This window comes from Lynx canadensis, chromosome C2 (genome assembly GCF_007474595.2).
Source record: "Lynx canadensis isolate LIC74 chromosome C2, mLynCan4.pri.v2, whole genome shotgun sequence".
Taxonomy (NCBI): Eukaryota; Metazoa; Chordata; class Mammalia; order Carnivora; family Felidae; genus Lynx; species Lynx canadensis.
The window spans coordinates 146,097,398-146,115,211 of NC_044311.2; the positions used below are offsets into that span (position 1 = coordinate 146,097,398).

At 45.9% G+C, this 17,814-nt stretch overlaps 1 protein-coding gene across 1 annotated transcript in view; it reads left to right on the top strand.

Moving 5' to 3' along the window:
* HUNK (hormonally up-regulated Neu-associated kinase) overlaps positions 1 to 17,814 on the top strand; it is a 118,373-nt gene that overhangs the window by 47,398 nt on the left and 53,161 nt on the right. Inside the window, exon 3 of the mRNA XM_030330060.1 lies at positions 12,688 to 12,743. Coding sequence (XP_030185920.1) covers positions 12,688 to 12,743 — 56 coding nt within the window. The remainder of the gene's footprint in view (positions 1 to 12,687; positions 12,744 to 17,814) is intronic.

The window sequence follows — 17,814 nt, forward strand, 5'->3', positions numbered from 1 at the left end:
GCCTAGCAATGTTGCCGTGGGTGGTGGGGGCCTATTTTTAGTGCTGTATTAAAATACAATGAAAGCAAAAAAAAGAAAAATATTTAAAAAGTGCCCTTTTTTACCCCCAAGAAAATGTTGACTTTACCAATAAATTCATACTTCTTCCTTCTTGCAATTATAATCAGTAATTACTCTGGGCTGTTGAGAAAACTTAGGGTCACATTTAATTGATTATCATTTTATTTATTTATTTATTTATAAAAGTTTATTTATTTTGAGAGAGACAGAGACAGTGTGAGCACAGGAGGGGCAGAGAGAGCGGGAGAGATAGAGAGAGAGAGAGAGAGAGAGAGAGAGAGAGAGAGAGAGAGAATCCCAAGCAGGCTCCACGCTGCCCGGGCAGAAGATCGACTTGGGGTTCAGCCTCACAAAACTGTCAGATCATGACCTGAGCCGAAACCAAGAGTCAGACACTTAATCAGCTGAACCACCCAGGTGCCCCATGTTTAAAAATTGTTTTGTATCGAGGTACAATTCACATACCATGAAAGTCACTATTTTAACGCGTACGGTTCAGGCATTTTTAGCATCGTAACAGAATTGTGCAACTATTGCCACTAATTTTAGAATATTTTCATCACTCCAAAAAAGAAACCCTGTACCCATCAACAGCCACTCTCCATTCCCGCCTCCTGCCAGCCCCTGGCAACCACTAATCTACTTTCTGTCTGTGGATTTGCCTGCTCTGGACATTTCTTATAAAAGGAAACAAACAGCTGTGGGGTTGTTTGTACCTTTGTCTATTATGAACGATGCTGCTATGAACACTCATGTGCAAGTTACAGCATGAACATGTGTTTTCACTTCTTTTGAAGAATTCTGCTTTTAGCAGAGGAGCTGCTAGGTTATATGTTAACTCTGCATTTGACCTTTTGAGTAAACACATGTGTGTGTGTGTGTGTGTGTGTGTGTGTATTTGTTTTAAGTTTACTTATTTATTTTGAGAGAGAGAGAGTGTGTGAGCGTGTGCAAGCAGGAGAAGGGCAGAGATGGGGGGGAGAGAGAGAGAGCGAGCGAGCGAGAGAGAGAGAGAGAGAGAGAGAGAGAGAGAATCCCCAGCAGGCTCCACACTGTCAGCACAGAGCCCGGCAGGGGGTTCAGGCTTAGGAACCTCAAGATCATGTCCTGAGCTGAGAGAGATTAAGAGTCAGACGCTTAACCGACAGAGCCAGCCGGGGGGCCCCAGTAGACACATATTTTTAAAAATTCACCTTCTAACAGTGCGTTTTATGTGTTTGAAAGCCATTCATATCCTGATCAGTGAAGAAAGCAGCTCTAGGCCTTTAATTAACGGAGCTTGTAGGCTTTCAAGGTGAAGAGGGCCTTTCCTTACTAATGGGATTGGATGCTCTACCCCGTGGTGCTTAAGCCTGTGGACGCGGTGGGGGAGGTCCCCTGGCTCAGAGCGATTCCAGGGCCTTGGCCAGGCATCATTCAGGCAGATCGGTTCCTCACTGAGGTGACAGTCTCTCCGTGTACATGTTTTCTTGGTCACACATGTTGTCGTGAAATCACGCCTCATTGGAACTCTTTGAGTTCCGGTCAGCAGGGAAGGGAATGTTCGGAAATTTTAAGGGAATAACGCTATTTGTGGCTCTTTCCATCAATACCCTGGTGCGGCCTGCCGTGTCACAGCTCTGCCCTTGCAGGAGAACAATGGCCGTGAGTGTGCCTGGTTCTAGCTTTGTTTATTAAGGAGACAAAGGCAGGGGCGCCTGGGTGGCACAGTCGGTTAGGCGTCCGACTTCAGCCAGGTCACGATCTTGCGGTCCGTGAGTTCGAGCCCCGCGTCGGGCTCTGGGCTGATGGCTCAGAGCCTGGAGCCTGTTTCCGATTCTGTGTCTCCCTCTCTCTCTGCCCCTCCCCCGTTCATGCTCTGTCTCTCTCTGTCCCCAAAATAAATAAACGTTGAAAAAAAAAAAAAAAAAAAAAAAGGAGACAAAGGCAGAGACCTCACCAACGAATCAGCTTGGATTACTGACTCTGCTGGTCAGAGTGGCAAATAGAAGGGGGGTCCAAGCTTTCTGCAGGTCTCGGGGTGTCATTGCAAGGGTTTTGAGCTGTCAAAAACCAGCTGAGCGCCCAGCTTCACAGGATCCTGAGGACAACAAAGGGAAATCCAGTGCATGCTCACCGCTTCTCCCACAGGAAATTCTCAACAACGCTTTTAAAGTCATTTGAACAGATTCCCATCCCTCTCGGCACAATTACTGTCAGGACGTCAAAGGAATGAATTTAATCGTGTTTTGATAGCAAAGACGGTGTGCTTTTCTTCCTCTGATCTCTGACATTCTCCTTCTTTCTCTGTCCTTGGAAAGGTGTTCATAAGCCGGCGATGGTAGAGGCTCAGATCTTTCAAAGTTAGGGGAATTTGGAAACATAGGTGTCGTTGAGGGAGGAGTCCTTTGTTTTTCTCTCTGGCGATCATGTTAATGAGCGCCAGTGCGCACGGACGTGGGTGGTTAGGTGGTGGAGACATCACAGGAACATGATCGTGCAGGCGAGACTCGTGGGCGGACTCTAGCTGAATGTCTTGACTTTCCCAAATTCTTTACCACTAACAGCATACATGACCCAGTCACCGCTGGTATAGCCTTTACTGTAGCCCTTTCCCATGGTGGCAGTTTCTCTCCTGTAGGCTGCAAAGAAGAAATGGATTTCTTTTTCTTTCTTTCTTTCTTTTTTGTATTTACCAGATTTTTAAATTATTTTTTTAATGTAATGTATTGTCACGTTGGCTAATGCATAGCGTATATAGTGTGCTCTTGGTTGTGGGGGTAGATTCCCGTGATTCCCAGTGCTCATCCCAACAAGTGCTCTCCTCAATGCCCATCACCCATTTCCCGCCCCCCCATCAACCCTCAGTTTGTTGCCTCCCTCTCTGTTTGAAAGTGTTGTTTCATAAATTATTTTGAAGTTAGATTCTTCAAATGAATAAAAGAGTATGGTATTTCAGAGATGCCCTGGGAGTCCCTCGTGGGAAGATTTCTGAGCAAATAGACTGGATCATCCCAAAAGGATTTAGGGTGAGTTTTGGTGACTGTGCCTGTCCAGTGATTTAAAGGGCTTTTGGTTAGTGTGTTAGAGGATGCTCTAACAGCACAGTTCCTGATTAGGCTGATACTATATCCTTGTATTCTCATCAGCTTAATGCTTGGCAAAGCCCTTGTTTCCTGTGATATGAAATCTAAATATTTAATTGTCTACTTGGAACTACTGAAATATCCTTTACAGGAAGGAAATCTTTAAAAATCATGTAAATATTGTAAGCAGCAAAAGAGAAAAGGAAACTAAAGCTGTATATAGCAAGATTCCCTTAGCAGCTGGCAGAGAAATTCATTTTACACTGGGCTCCTTTGTCTTTTGCTATCGTATGGCTGTGGCCGACTTCTACAAAAGTAGAGTATGGTCTGATTTCTTCATTACTCCGTGTTAGGATGGCCTGAGAAAACTCCACGTTTAAAATATACCGATTTTTTTTTCTCTCTCTCAAACGTGCTCGCCCAGCGTGGTGCCCAAACCTGATGATCTGCCTGTTGTATATAGAGCGTTGACTCTTAACGTCAGTCAATGAAAAGTGTGATTCCGCGGACAGGCTAATTTGAGATTCATCAGTTCATTCAAAATAACAAAGTCCAATCAAACTGTACAGACAAAACGTAACAGTGTAACACAATACCACCATCCCTGAGCAGGAAGAGAGGAGCCGAGGGGGCCCGGGGGCCCGCAGGACCAGGGCTGAGAGACACATGATCAAAGGGAGTGCGAGCCTGTGTTTGGATGTACATCAACACTGCCACTCCCAGGGCCGTGACCTTCCTCATTCATCAATATCGGGAAAGGGCCCTCTCTGCTCAAGAGGAATGTGGTGGAAGAGAAGGGACACTCCTTTGTTCTCTTGGGCCTGACAAGAAGCAGGCACACCACGCAGTGGTGGGGCATTGAGTTCTTTTAACTTGCAGGTTTTCTTGGAGAGGGGAGGGCAGGAAAGGTGGACGAGGAGGGGGTGAATTCTGCTTACATTCAGCAACTGTTTGGGATCCCTGGGCCTTCTGCTGAGAGACCGCACATATCTGGAGACGCTGGTCACATTTAGCAAAGGTTTTGTGTTGAGCTGGGTTTAAAAAATCAGATCGGAAGTAGGAGATTTCACAAAGCTCTAACGCAGCAACTTTATGGAGCGGGTTGCAGGGTGATCAGTGGCGTTGATTCCGAAGCCAGACCGCCTGCACCCACGTGCTGGTTCTGCCACTTAAAAGCTGCCCTGGGCAAATCGCTCAGGCTTATGTGCCTTTCTACACAATAGGGATAATGGGTCATCCACTTCACGTGGTTGTCATGAGGATTCAATTAGTCCATTCACGTTAAGTGTCCAAACTGATGCAGTAAGTATGGAGTACCTCATCCTGCCCTGCTCATTCTTCAGGTCCTTGTTCTAAGATCACCTCCTCCAGGAGGCTCTCCAGGCTAGGTCCCTGGTCCTAGACCCACACTGCATTTCTACTTTGCTTTCCAAACTTTTCAAACGGTAGCTTTCTTGTTTGGTATCTGTTTTCTGCACAGGCCACAGGTAGCCCAGCATGCAGCAAGGAAGCATACAGCAAGACTTTGTGGAATGAATGAAGGCCAGTTGAATGACTACAGCTAGTGTCAGAGTTAGCACTGGGATGGAAGCTTTTTGGCAGCCAGTTCATTCTGGCATATTCCATATCGTCCCTAGAAAATCAAAGGAGTTTCCAGGCGCCTGGGTGGCTCAGTCGGTTAAATGTCCCAACTCTTGGGTGTCGGTTCAATGCAGAGCCTGCTGGGGACTCTCTCCCTCTCTCTTGGGCCCTCCCCTGCTTGTTCTCTCCCCCTCTCTCTCAAAAATAAATAAACTTAAAAAAAAAAAAAAGGCAAAAAAAAAAGGGGGGGGGGCGTTTCTTCATTGACTTAGTACCAGTTTGTTTATTTTTAGGTCCCAATTTGTAGAGTCTCGTCTTTTTAGTGAGTGAGTAGCTCTTTCACTTTATAAACAGTTCATATCTGGAGCATTGGAGGAATTCAATAAAGGTTTCATTTTGAATAAATAAATCAGGTACGTGCTTCACAAATTATTCTTGTGTTTTATCAGAATGCCCATATTGTAAGTAAATCAGTGATTAAGAAATCATTTGCTTTTAATACAGTGCTTTTGAAGATAAACCTAACCCCCCAAAAACTCGTTTCCTGCAAAATGCCTATGGCCTTGGGGAGTTAGGTGCTTTTCTTGGATGCTTTATTCTTTTTTTTTTTTTTTTTTTAATTTTTTTTTAACGTTTATTTTTGAGACAGTGAGAGACAGAGCATGAACGGGGGAAGGTCAGAGAGAGGGAGACACAGAATCTGAAACAGGCTCCAGGCTCTGAGCTGTCAGCACAGAGCCCGACGCGGGGCTCGAACTCACGGACCGCGAGATTGTGACCTGAGCCGAAGTCGGCCGCTCAACCGACCGAGCCACCCAGGCGCCCCTTGGATGCTTTCTTCTTAGCTTATTGCTAAAATCAATCTCCACAGGCACCAATGTCTCCTCCAGACCTGATCCTGTATGAGCTTGCTCTGGCCACCCCCTGGGCTCTTTTCTCTCTGACCTTTCCGTGGAGGGCTAATGGCCCCCAGTGCTGTTTGCTTATCACCCAATTAATCACCTTTTTAAGTCTTTTCTGGGCTCTCCTCCAGAGGAGGGCACTTGGTCTTAGCACCTTTATTATCCTCATCTCTGCCAATGGTATGTAGCCTGGGAGTGGCCACAAGACACTGGGGCTCAGTTTCCCTCCTGCTAAGGGCCCTGCCAGGTAGCCACTCTTGGGACGCCGTTTTTCAAAGCAGAATTAGATGCTCGGAGTTTAAACTACTTGCCCAGGGCCACGGGACAGTCAGTTAGAGAGCCTGTCGGTCCTTGTCTCCATCTGCCAGGTCTGGGGCAGAGACTGTGAGGCGCCTTGTGCTCATGTCTTCACTTCCATCTTATGTCACCACCCGAGTGGCACCTGGGGTCTCTGTGACTTGGCCTGAGGTTTGTTAGGGGCCTGACCTTTGACCGTACCGGCTGGAAAGGGCCTTGGGGAGGTCGGCGGAGAGCCCCTTCCTTCACTTCCTCCCCAGTGTTCTGGGTGTATGTGCGTGCACACAAGTGCGCTCACGTGTGCACGCGTGTACACGCTCACCTACGTACACATAAGCATGCACACACGAGCACGCACACATGCACATATGCATGCAACACCACACGCACGCCCTCACGCCCGCTCACGTGCACACACACATGCCTACACACACACACACACACACACACATGCATGCCCACATACACAATGATCATCCATGCACACACATACGCGCACGCAGACATGGCCACCCACAGGCACACCTGTGCAGGCACACACGCCCACTCTCCACCTCCCTAGTACTCTCCTGGCCGCCTTCCCTGAAGGGTCCCAGCGGCTGCTTCTCCTCTCCTCACACACTGAGCGCCAGGACCCCTTATGTTTGTTATGGCAACAGAGCCCTCCCCAAAGCACACCCCTCTGTCTGGGAGGGCTGTGGCTGGAGTTCTTGGCGGCTGGCCTCCAAACCTTGGAAGGTTTGGAGGTTACCATCGTTCAAGAAATGCAAGGAGAGTTTGGGTGAGTGGGTGGGTGCAGGGGGAAGGAAGGCGAGGGGCACACTTGGTAGCCTGTGGGTGGACCTTTAATTGCTAGTCACGGCCTGTTGGAGCTTGTGCTTTTGAAATAAACTAGAACAAAGGGCTGGTGATTAGGGCTCTCCCCTCTGGCCCTCTCAGTCTCTGGAGAAACACCCATCAACCCCTCTCAGTCTCCCCCTTCCCCAAGCTTAGTAGAGACTGAGACCCGGTGTCAGGTCTCCAGAGCTCTGTGATGATGAGGCCCTTGGGCATTGCTCCTGGAACAGCCTGGTGTCCAGAGAAGGCTCTGTGCCTGGGCCCCTGGTGGCCTTTTCTGGGCCAAGCTCCCTCCTTTGTTCCCAAGACACACAGTAATTGCTTTTGGTAAATTCTCAAGACTCAGGCGCCCGCCCCAACACTGTCCAGGTAACCTGATCCTCTGGTGCCCCCTTGTATTAGGCCACGCCCCATCCCCTCTCTGTCTCCTCTCTGAAGCCCCTTTGGCCAAGAAAAAGCTGTCTTCACCACCCCCTGCCCGCTCCCGCCGTCCAGGGACCACTTTCTTTCCTTCTCTTCTCTTTCCTTCTCTTCTCTTCCGAGGCTTAAGTTCACTCCGAACTTGCAGTTTGCCAGCCACAGGGAAGACCCGCTCACACTGCAAGACTGTGGGAGGAGCCTCCTACTTCTGTCTCCCCTCCATAAAGTGATGAATCTGATCGAGGGACACTGCTGTGAAATTGAGGATTGCCTCCCTCATCAAGTGCGAACCAGTCCGCTGTCAGAACGTTCCTTCCCAAATGGCAAATCTCACGCTTACCAGAACCAAATATCTTGTTCTCGGGGATGGGGCTAGTGTAAGTAGTATCTTTTCACAGGGAGGTTTTCTGGATAACAGAGGCCTGCCAGTATTTTTGTTTGTTTTTAAAAAGATGCAGTGAAATATGCTACCGCTAAAACCTCATGGATAGATTCATCCCTCTTATTATTCAAGAAGATGTCTCTCAATTTTGTGGTCTCCTGGGAATATTTGTGGTCTCTGGGGTCAGTTGTTGAAGAGCTGGGCAGAGGGTCTGAGTGGTCCACTGTGCCGAATGGGGCTCGTAATTAATTTCAGGTGGTAAGGGTTCCCCGAAGTGAACATCCTGAGTGAGGCACTTGCTTGTAGCGGTAACATTCCTAGTACTGATCTCCTAGGAGGGGAGAAAACTATCCAAAAGCTACTTTTAAAGAGTTAATAGATTTTATTTTTTTTTTAGAGCAGTTTTAGGGTTACAGAAAAATGGTGCTGAAACTGTAGAGTTCCCACATGCCTTCCCACCCCCCTTCTGCATGGTTTTCCCGGTTAATATCTTGTGATAGCGTAGTACATTTGTTAGAATTGATGGACCAATGTTGATGCATTATTATTAGCTAACGCCCATAGTTTGCATTAGGGTTCTCTCCGCCCTGTGCAGTTCTGTGGCTTTTGACAAATGCCCGATGTCAGCATCGTAATAACTTCGCCACCTATGAAAATTATGGGCCACCTCTTCTTCTCCTCCTCCTTCAGGCAACCACGGATCTTTTTACTGCCTCCATGTTTTTGCCTTTTCCAGGTCATATGGTTGGAATCACACAGTAGGTAGCCCTTTTCAGATTGGCATCTTTCACTCAATCATATGCATTTAGGTTCCTCCGTGTCTTCATGACTTGGTAGCTCATTTCTTCTTATTGCTGAATTAACTTTCCCTTGTCTGGGTGGACCACCCAGTTTGTTTACCCATTCATCTCCTTGTGGACAGCTTGGTTGCTTCCAGGGTTTGGTAATTATGAATAAAGCTCCTATGAACATTCCTGTCCACAAGTTTCGGAATCTTGGGGCACCTGGCTGGCACCGTCGGTTGAGCATCCCAACTCCCGACTTCAGCTCAAGTCATGATCCCAGGTTTGTGGGATCAAGTGCCACATAGGCCTCTGTATTGAGCGTGGAGCCTGCTTAAGATTCTCTCTTTCCCTCTCCTGTAAAATAAAATAAAATAAATAAGTTTTTGACTCTTTTGGGTAAATACCGATGCAAAAGCTACTTTTAAAAACATGATGTTAAAGCCTTTCTTCCTGAAGAGAAGGAAAATATTCTCCCCCTCCTTCTAGATGTATTTCAAGACAAGGCAGAAGGTAGCAATAGATAAAGCCAGAAGTTGTGGAATGTTCCTTTCATTTGGGTAGATGAGGTACACTCCTTTCCTGAACAGAGACTAATGTAGCTCACCTTTAGTGCTGGAAGGTTTAGGCAGTCCGAAACATTTAGAAACATTGGCAGAAGGGTAATAAATAGGTAAACAACTGAGTAACAGGTTTGTTCTGAGCGTTTGTCCTAAGGGTAGGTACTATCGGATGCGGTGGGTGGAAATGAAAACTGATTATATTTTTCTCACTTTGCCCAACAATTACATTTTATACTTACTCCCCTGGTTTTATGACATTTCCCCAACTTCAAAAGTGGGCATTTTTTTCCCTCTTTTGCATTTTTTCTTATTTTTAGCCTTCCATTTATATCATTCTTCTCATCATTGTGGTTGTTCACTAGGCTTTTGTGGGCCCAGAATTATCCAGCTTAGCTTTGTAATTCTTGGCAGTTGCTTTCTTATACCTCACCTCTCTCAATTGTTTTTCTCCATAGTGTATGTTCTGAACCAAATTTCTCCTTTAATGCCTTAGTGTGGCTTCCATTCTTTCCAGGGAAAGAGGTTTAATTTCGCTGGAAACAAACTGTGGCCTTCCTTTAGATTTAAATAGCACAGCTGCTTTATAATCAGTTTGCACAGGATCACAGTTTGGGCTATTGCTGGCCCAGTGTTTTGTGTGTACGTGCAGTTTTTTTTGGAATTACCGTAAATGCTTGAATAGAAGGTCAAATTAGATCATGTCCTACTTCTCTTCAGAAAAGAGGAAGTGTCTAATTTTCAACAACAAAGTACTAGCTGGAAAAGACCCATTAACCTTGACTCACTTAGGACTTTGGGAGCTTTAGAAGTCACCCGAGGAAACGAATAGAAAGGCAGGCCAGGACGTTTTACACGGCTTTAATAATAACTTTCAGGGTCATAACCTCACAGTTGTGAGGGTCTGCAACTGCTCTAAAAACAATTCATCGAGTTGTTGATTTGCAGAGATTTTAAATGGGTGCTTATTATTCAAATGGCTTGTGCTGAGACTACCCGCCAGTATTCACAAAGTGTGTTATCACAAACATCCAGTCCACCGCAAGGTGATGTGACCCTGGTAACACCAAAGGAAGGCTCTGTCATCCCTGTCCTGACTGTGACAAGTTTCAGTAAAATTGTTTCATGAAATGTGAGGGTGTAGGAACAATATTTCTACAGTTAACATTATGTTATATGCTCTTAAAGATAAATAGAATGATCATTTGGTAAATCCATTGCGTTTTTAAAAATTACAGATGTGTCCCAAAACCCTTTTTCTGAGGAACAGGGTCTTCCCATTGGAAAAATGAGGGGGAGATTACCTTATATTTGGGGTCACCCTGTATTTGGACATACGTGATACATTTTATTTGTTTAATGTTGTTAAAAAAAATCTCTTTACTGTATTTGTTTTTGAGAGAGAGACAGAGAGCAAGTGGGGGAGGGGCAGAGACAGAAAAGAGGGAGACACAGAGTCCGAAGCAGGCTCCAGGCTCGGAGCTGTCAGCACAGAGCCTGACGTGGGGCTTGAACCCATGAACTGTGAGATCATGACCTGAGCCAAAGTCAGACGCTTTACCGACTGAGCCGCCCTGGCGCCCCTCCATGATCCCTTTTAAAGGCTGACATAGGTTTTATATACTCTGTGCATTGTTTCCACTGGATTGAAACGAAGGGACACAGTTCTTCCCCCCGTTGGTGGGTGCATGTGGGTGGGGGGATATTCATATGCCCTAGCTGCAGGTTTCAAAGCAGACCTCCCCTTTCTCACCCAAGTATGCAGCCCTAAAACTACCAGCCACCTCCCAATTTTGAAAGACGTTGGATGTTTTATAGAGCTCACCTTTTTTTCTCCCTTGACTCCTTTTCTTCTCCCAACTTGAAATGCTTCCCTTTATTGTTCCTGTGACAACTGTGTCCCGGGCTTTCCCTCCCCCCCTCCCTTCACCAGCATGTTGTCCTCGGTTCTTCTCCCCAACCCCCATCCCCCAATCTCCAACCCCCCTGCCCTTCATCCTCTCCCTGGGCAATCTCCTGTCCTTTCAAGGCTCAGCTCCCCAACTGAGGTTGAAAATTGGTAGTTTGCCGGAGGTATCTTGCCTGCAAGTTTGGCCTATGCAATGTGGCTGTTACTGTTTTAAATGTGAATTTGTTGCCAACATTTAAAAATTGGGATAAAGTCCAGATTGCTAGATTCTCTTGGAGAAAACGATGAGCTGGCGGTGTTGGGACTGAGCTGTGAGCAAGTGTCCCTGTTAAATGGGACACTGCTTTCCCGTTTACCAAAAGCCCTAGCAAAAGCTCCCTTTTGTCTCATGACTTTGACGTAGTATTATCGGTTGCCATTTTTACTTATCATGATTCTGGTATTCTATTCCTTTGGTAGAGATATGAGGAAGAAGGATTTCTTTTGCCTGTGCCTCTGTTCAAAAGTGGGAAAAATAAACTAGACCAAGAATGCTGTGGGTTTCAAAACAGTGGAATAGAGCATGTGTGTGTGTGTGTGTGTGTGTGTGTGTGTGTGTGTGTGTAAAAGAATATTCTTACATATCTAATACTCAAGGTGTGCCTGAGTGGACAGGCTACAACTTAAAGATGCTTGGACTGTAATCATCGGCCTCAATGGTTTTGATGACCCCATGTATACTTTTGCTCCATTTTCTTCTTCCAAAATCCAAAACGATCTCTTTGGTAATGTAGATTCATTCGTACTTACTGAGTACCTGGGATGTACAAAGGCACTGGGGTACAGTGGTAAGCGGGGCAGACATGTTCCCTGCCCTCTGGGAGCTTACAGTCAGCTAACACAGATACCGCAGGCACCTCTCACTCAGCATGACCCTGAGTACATTTCTCCCTTCCCCCTCTTCAAGCCACCTTAGTGTCAATGATCACAGTCACCCACCGGTCCGTTAAACAATCTTCATTCCATTTGCAGACTTAATTCCCTTTGGGCATGTAACAGTTAACATTTACTCAAGCATAGTATAAGGGATTAGGACCCTGACATCTTTGGAGTCCATTTTTCTGCCCACCGCAATACCTACCTGCTTAAATAGATTATTCTTACCTGCCAATTTGTGGATGACACTGGGGCTCCAAGCATGGAGTTTGTAGGACTGATAAATGATGTCAGCTTTCAACATTTAAAAAAAATTATTTTTAATGTTTATTTATTATTGAGAGACAGAGAGACACTGAGCATGAGCAGGGAAGGGGCAGAGAGAGGGAGACACAGAATCCGAAGCGGGCTCCAGGCTCTGAGCTGTCAGCACAGAGCCCGACGCGGGGCTCGAACTCACAAACCGCGAGATCACGACCTGAGCTGAAGTCAGGTGCTCAACCAACTGAGCCACTCAGGTGCCCCACAGTATTTATTTATTTATTTATTTATTTAGCACCTTCCCCAAATCTGTTCCTTCCCCGGGCTGGTGTTACTCACTGTCTCACAAACATGTGGCCACGTGTGTATTTCTGCTCAGGCAGTGCCTGTCTTGAATGATGCCTTCCACTCTCTTCCAACCCCATCTATTTAAATTCCAAGTTTCAGCTTTGATCCCACTTCTTCCGGAAACTTCTCATGATGTGTTCTGCCCTCAGTGCTCTCTGCTTTTCTGAAACCCTTTGGCTTCTTCGGCCTGCGGCAATTAATTATATCATGTTTATAAATATTTACTTACCGCTTGTGTGAGTTTTGGCAGAGAGCGTTTTGGGTTGGTTCAGAGCAGCTCTAAACGGTTTGTTTGCCTTCAGAAGCAAAATGTTATTCCACTATTTCAAATGTCTATCTGAAATATGCTGTGGTTTTGTTTATTTCAGGGACTTGAAGATAGAAAATTTGCTACTGGATGAAGACAATAACATCAAGCTGATTGGTATGACTTTAAAAAAATCTTTTTTTCAGTTTATTTATTTATTTTTAGAGAGAGAGAGAGAGAGAGAGAGAGCGAGCGAGCATGAGTGGGGTAGGGGCAGAGAGAGAGGGAGAGAGAATTCTAAGCAGGCTCTGTGCTGACACAGCACAGAGTTCGACACAGGGCTTGAACCCCACGAACCATGAGATAATGACCTGAGCTGAAATTAAGAGTCGGATGCTCGGCCGACTGAGCCACCCAGTCCAGTCATCCATGTACAAATTTTTTTTTTTTTAAGGCAAGACTATTTTTTTTTTTTTAACATTTATTTTTTTTTGAGACAGAGAGAGAGCATGAACAGGGGAGGGGCAGAGAGAGAGGGAGACACAGAATCGGAAGCAGGCTCCAGGCTCTGAGCTGTCAGCACAGAGCCCGATGCGGGGCTTGAACCCACGGACCACGAGATCATGACCTGAGCCAAAGTCGGACGCTTAACCAACTGAGCCCCATGGCAAAACTATTCTTTAAGTGTTGTGTTGTCAATTCTCATTTATTGCTGGATTATTGACTTTGAAAAGTATCCATAGGGGCGCCTGGGTGGCTCAGTCGGTTAAGCGTCCGACTTCGGCTCAGGTCACAATCTCACTGTTCGTGAGTTCGAGCCCCGCGTCGGGCTCTGTGCTTACTGCTCAGAACCTGGAGCCTGTTTCAGATTCTGTGTCTCCCTCTCTCTCTGACCCTCCCCTGTTCATGCTCTGTCTCTCCCTGTCTCAAAAATAAATAAAATGTTAAAAAAAAAAAAAAGTATCCATAGTTTATTTCTAAATTTTTTTTTTTTTCAACGTTTATTTATTTTTGGGACAGAGAGAGACAGAGCATGAATGGGCGAGGGGCAGAGAGAGAGGGAGACACAGAATCGGAAACAGGCTCCAGGCTCTGAGCCATCAGCCCAGAGCCTGACGCGGGGCTCAAACTCGCGGACCGCGAGATCGTGACCTGGCTGAAGTCGGACGCTTAACCGACTGCGCCACCCAGGCGCCCCTCCATAGTTTATTTCTAATCCCAGATAATACTCTCGATCATCTCCTTTACCTCCAATATTCAATAATGGTTTTGAAAATGAAAATTGCTTTTAATAATGAACGTAATTAGGAAGGTAGGTATACTGTAATGTGACCATAAGATGAATTTCACAGCTACAAGTAAGTATTTGTTGGTTATGTGTTCTTGGGATTATTCAGACATCAGCTTTGCATAACTTCAGATAGATCTGAACTTTTAGAGGGGCTATTTTTGTTTGGATTAACCATAAAACTTCTTTAAAACAGTGAAAAATGCTATTTCAGAAGTACTCCTCCTAGCTTAGCCATGACTTAATTCACTTTTCAGTGAATACTGGGGTGCTGAAATCAAAGGGAACCCCAACTAACCTTCCCTTTTTATTATAATCTTTATTGAAGCCCCATTGTACATTGGTGGTTGTGCAGAGAGAAGTCCCCATAGAGGGATAATTTAGAAGGAAGGTAATCATAAGGAAGTTCCAGGATAGAGTGAGTCATAATTGGTTCATAATTCAGGGTCCATAAGTGAGTTCACTCCATGACTCATTTGTTAGAAGAATTCCGTTTTTGTTTGCCTGTATGATTGCTCTTGGCAAAAGTCTCATGGCATCATTTTTACACCCAGATGTTAGCGCCATCATCTGTTCCGCTCTTTCTTTCCTTTCCCACCTCAAGTGCAAGTAATTTCTTCCATCTCAATAGCCTGAAAAAGGCTTTATATTAGGAGGAAAGAGAAGGATCAATAGAATGTTGTGAATTTAACTTTTGTACCCAAGAAGGAATTTTGTTTGGCAAATACTGAAATCCATTTCTAGACTCTCCGAAACGTTATCATTCAAATAACCAGTTAGATTCTTTGGACTCACAATTGGCTCCCAAAACCCAGTAAAGAGGCAAGGGGCTGCTGGGACTCCAGACCCCTTGGCTGGGTAATTAAGCACCACTGATAGGTGTTAACGAACAAATATACCGATTGTTAGAAAATTAACAAGGGGATACCAGGTTTTTTTATTCCCCCAAAAGATTTTAAAGATGATATTCTTTAAAACGGACAATTCAAAGAATTATTTTCTTATCGTTTCGCTCTTACATTTTAGTCGTCCTGAGGGCCAAATATGGAAGCATTCAACAGGACAGCCGTTGACATGTCTGTAGGATGTCTTTCTGGTCCTTGTTTCTGGGATCTGTGGCATTAAGCAAAGGCCCGTCCTGGTGGGGGGGTGGTGGGGAATGGAGGAAAGAGGATCGTTTAGGTTCTCTGGCAGGCTGACCTGTAACTTGCCTTCAGAAAATGTGGAGGTGTCAGATGGAGTTGCCCTCACAGCAGCAGATTGTAAGGAAACAGGCCACGTGAAAGCCGGATGTACATTATATAGTAAAAGCTAAAATCACTCCCTTGCACTGCGCATCGTCCAGACTGAGGCTGGTAGTTCTAGCACGATGCCTTTCACCAGGGGGTGATGCTGTTTGCCACCTACAGCTTCTTTCCTTCCCTCTTGCCTCCCTCCCCTTCTGGGCTTGCTCTCTCTTTCTCCCCAAGCGATAGCCCTAGCTCATCATGTCTAAAACTAGAAATGTACTGTGGAATGAACAGTGTTGGAAAGCGCAGAAATTTTAATTGGGTGGAAGTTTGCTCAGAAGATTCTGGAAGAACCAATCTCTGTACCCAGTGGGATAGGTTTATAAGTAGTTCACAGATTGGCCCGGTTACAAACCCCTCTTAGAGTGGACCTGTAGAAGTAAGAGGAACATGATGTACCTAAATGAGAGCCCACGGTTCCCCTTGAGGAGAGTGGGCTGGTGGCTCTTTAGGTTCCAGGGACCCTTTTGTTCAAATGCCTCCAAGTCCTCACCGCTCAGCTTGGCAGCTGATTCAGCACCCAAGCCAGGACTGAAGTGGGTTCTGTCAGAAACTGGGAGTCAGAAACCACAGTTTTCCAAAACTGCTGGAAAGGAGGCTCTGATCACTGGATTTCCCATTATCTGCACTTTTATGTGGCTCCTGGCTCTGCAGCGAGCAGCAGCGTAAACCAAAAGCCTTATCTCACATTTGTAATCAAAACAGACATTATAGTACCCTCCCCCACCGCCCCCAAGGGCAACTGGGCATTGCCTTGTGTTTACCAATATCTACATTTTCTCCTTTTTTCCCTATGGGTCAGTCACAAAGGCAATAACTGGGGGTGGGGGGTGCTGGAGGGAAGGAAGGCCCAGTGTCTCATACGTTTTCTTGCCTCCCCCAATCCCCTTCCCCCCCCCCCCCCCCCCCCCCCAGCTTGGGCCATTTGGATCAAATGTTTCTGTAACTGTCGCTTTGCAAGTTGAAAGCTCTTGAACCTTTTCTTCAAAGGAATTACCTGGTTGTTTTTCAAAGATGGATTACAGTTATTTCCATTTCCCCCTTAATAGTTTCCTTTCTTTGAAATAATTTGGTTTAAATAAATGTACTTAAAGCTGCGTCAGCTGCGTTTCAAATGAACTGGAGCTAACTGGGAGAAAGATCTGATTTCATCAAGATTTTTTTTTTTCTTTCCACAAAAACAGTCTGATGTCTGATGGTTTAGGTGATAATGGGAGAGCCCCAGCTGAGAACAGTTTTGCACCGCAGCGTTCACTTGGGCGTTTTGTGAGACTCATTTTGGAGCCTTCAGAAAACTGAAGATGTTTCGCTTATGTATGTTTGTGAGATCTAACTTGAGGCAGACCCATGTGACATACTGCAAGGCGGACTTCTCTCTAGTTTCTCGATTCTGATTCTAGGCATATGCGTAAAATTTTAATAATTAGCCTTATGAGTGTGAAAAGGGCCGGTTATTTCTCTGCAATGTATTTTAAATGAAACCCTTCTGGCTAGGTCAACACTAAGTCATTTAAAAATGCAGATTTTATCTCCTCCACTCACCAGATCCTCTGCTAATTTATCTTCTTGAAACATTCCTTCAGACCCGGCAAGACACTGTGTTCTCGAGCTTGCCTGGGAGCAAAGGGTGGGGGTGGGGGGGGTGGGTGGTGACCTGCTCTCTATCTTCGCCCTGCCCTCTTGGGATCAAGCAATTCTTTACAGACCGCAGTGGAGGCTTCAGTGACCTGAATGAGGCAGGTCCTTTGCTGTTAGCGGAACCCCATTGAGATTAGACACGGAGTCTTTTGATTTCATGTCAGAAATCTAGAGATAGATTTTATGGGACTCCTAGGAGATTGGGCCTTCTCACATGACTGTTTATGAAACGTCCCTTAAAATGTTGCCCTGAACAATACAATCTTTATTCCATGGTGCTCTTTACGCATTTGTTGTTTTATTAAAATTCCTTTAGGTTGATTTGCAAACCCAGAGCATTTAAGCCACCGTCCAATTTCAAGCACGCTATGATTTTTCCTCTTACAACCCCCCCCCTTTTTTTCCCGTGTCGGTGATACTACAGGGTGAGGTCTGAGAATAGGGGCTCTCAGATCCTCTTGTACAGAGGTCTCCTATGCTGGGAAGCCAAGAGTCCTGTGGCTCTGGAAGGGGCCTTCTTGGGCAGGTTATGGGGGGACCTACTGGTGTGGGCTGGGCTGGGCGGGGGGAAGGAAATGGGGGCCGGGCGGAGGTAGGTAGCAAAGGGAAGTTATGAGACAAAAAGATGGAATCATAAAACACACAAACAAAGGAAGAGTTAAAGGTGTCCACATCCATCCCTGGGTACATTCTGGGTCTTCATCTTCAAGCCCAGGGCCTTCAAGAGTTTTCTGAGCTCTGCCTGTGGTGGCGGGGGGACGGGGTTCTCTTTGGGAACGCTCTGTCATTATACAGCCTAAGCCAGTGACTGTTGGGAGAGTTTCTGGTGGTGCACTTTGACCCATGGTGTGAGTCACTTCATGACCTCACAGTTACTTCACACCACGTCCCGTGTTCCTCTTTTCCTGAGCTATTACAGCGGTCATGTGCTTTGCAGGTGGAGACACGTTGGTCAAGGAGAAAACACAGTAGTGAAATCAGATAGAAGTTCTGCCAGTTGAGAAAGTACAGGGTTTTGTTCGAGACGTGGAGA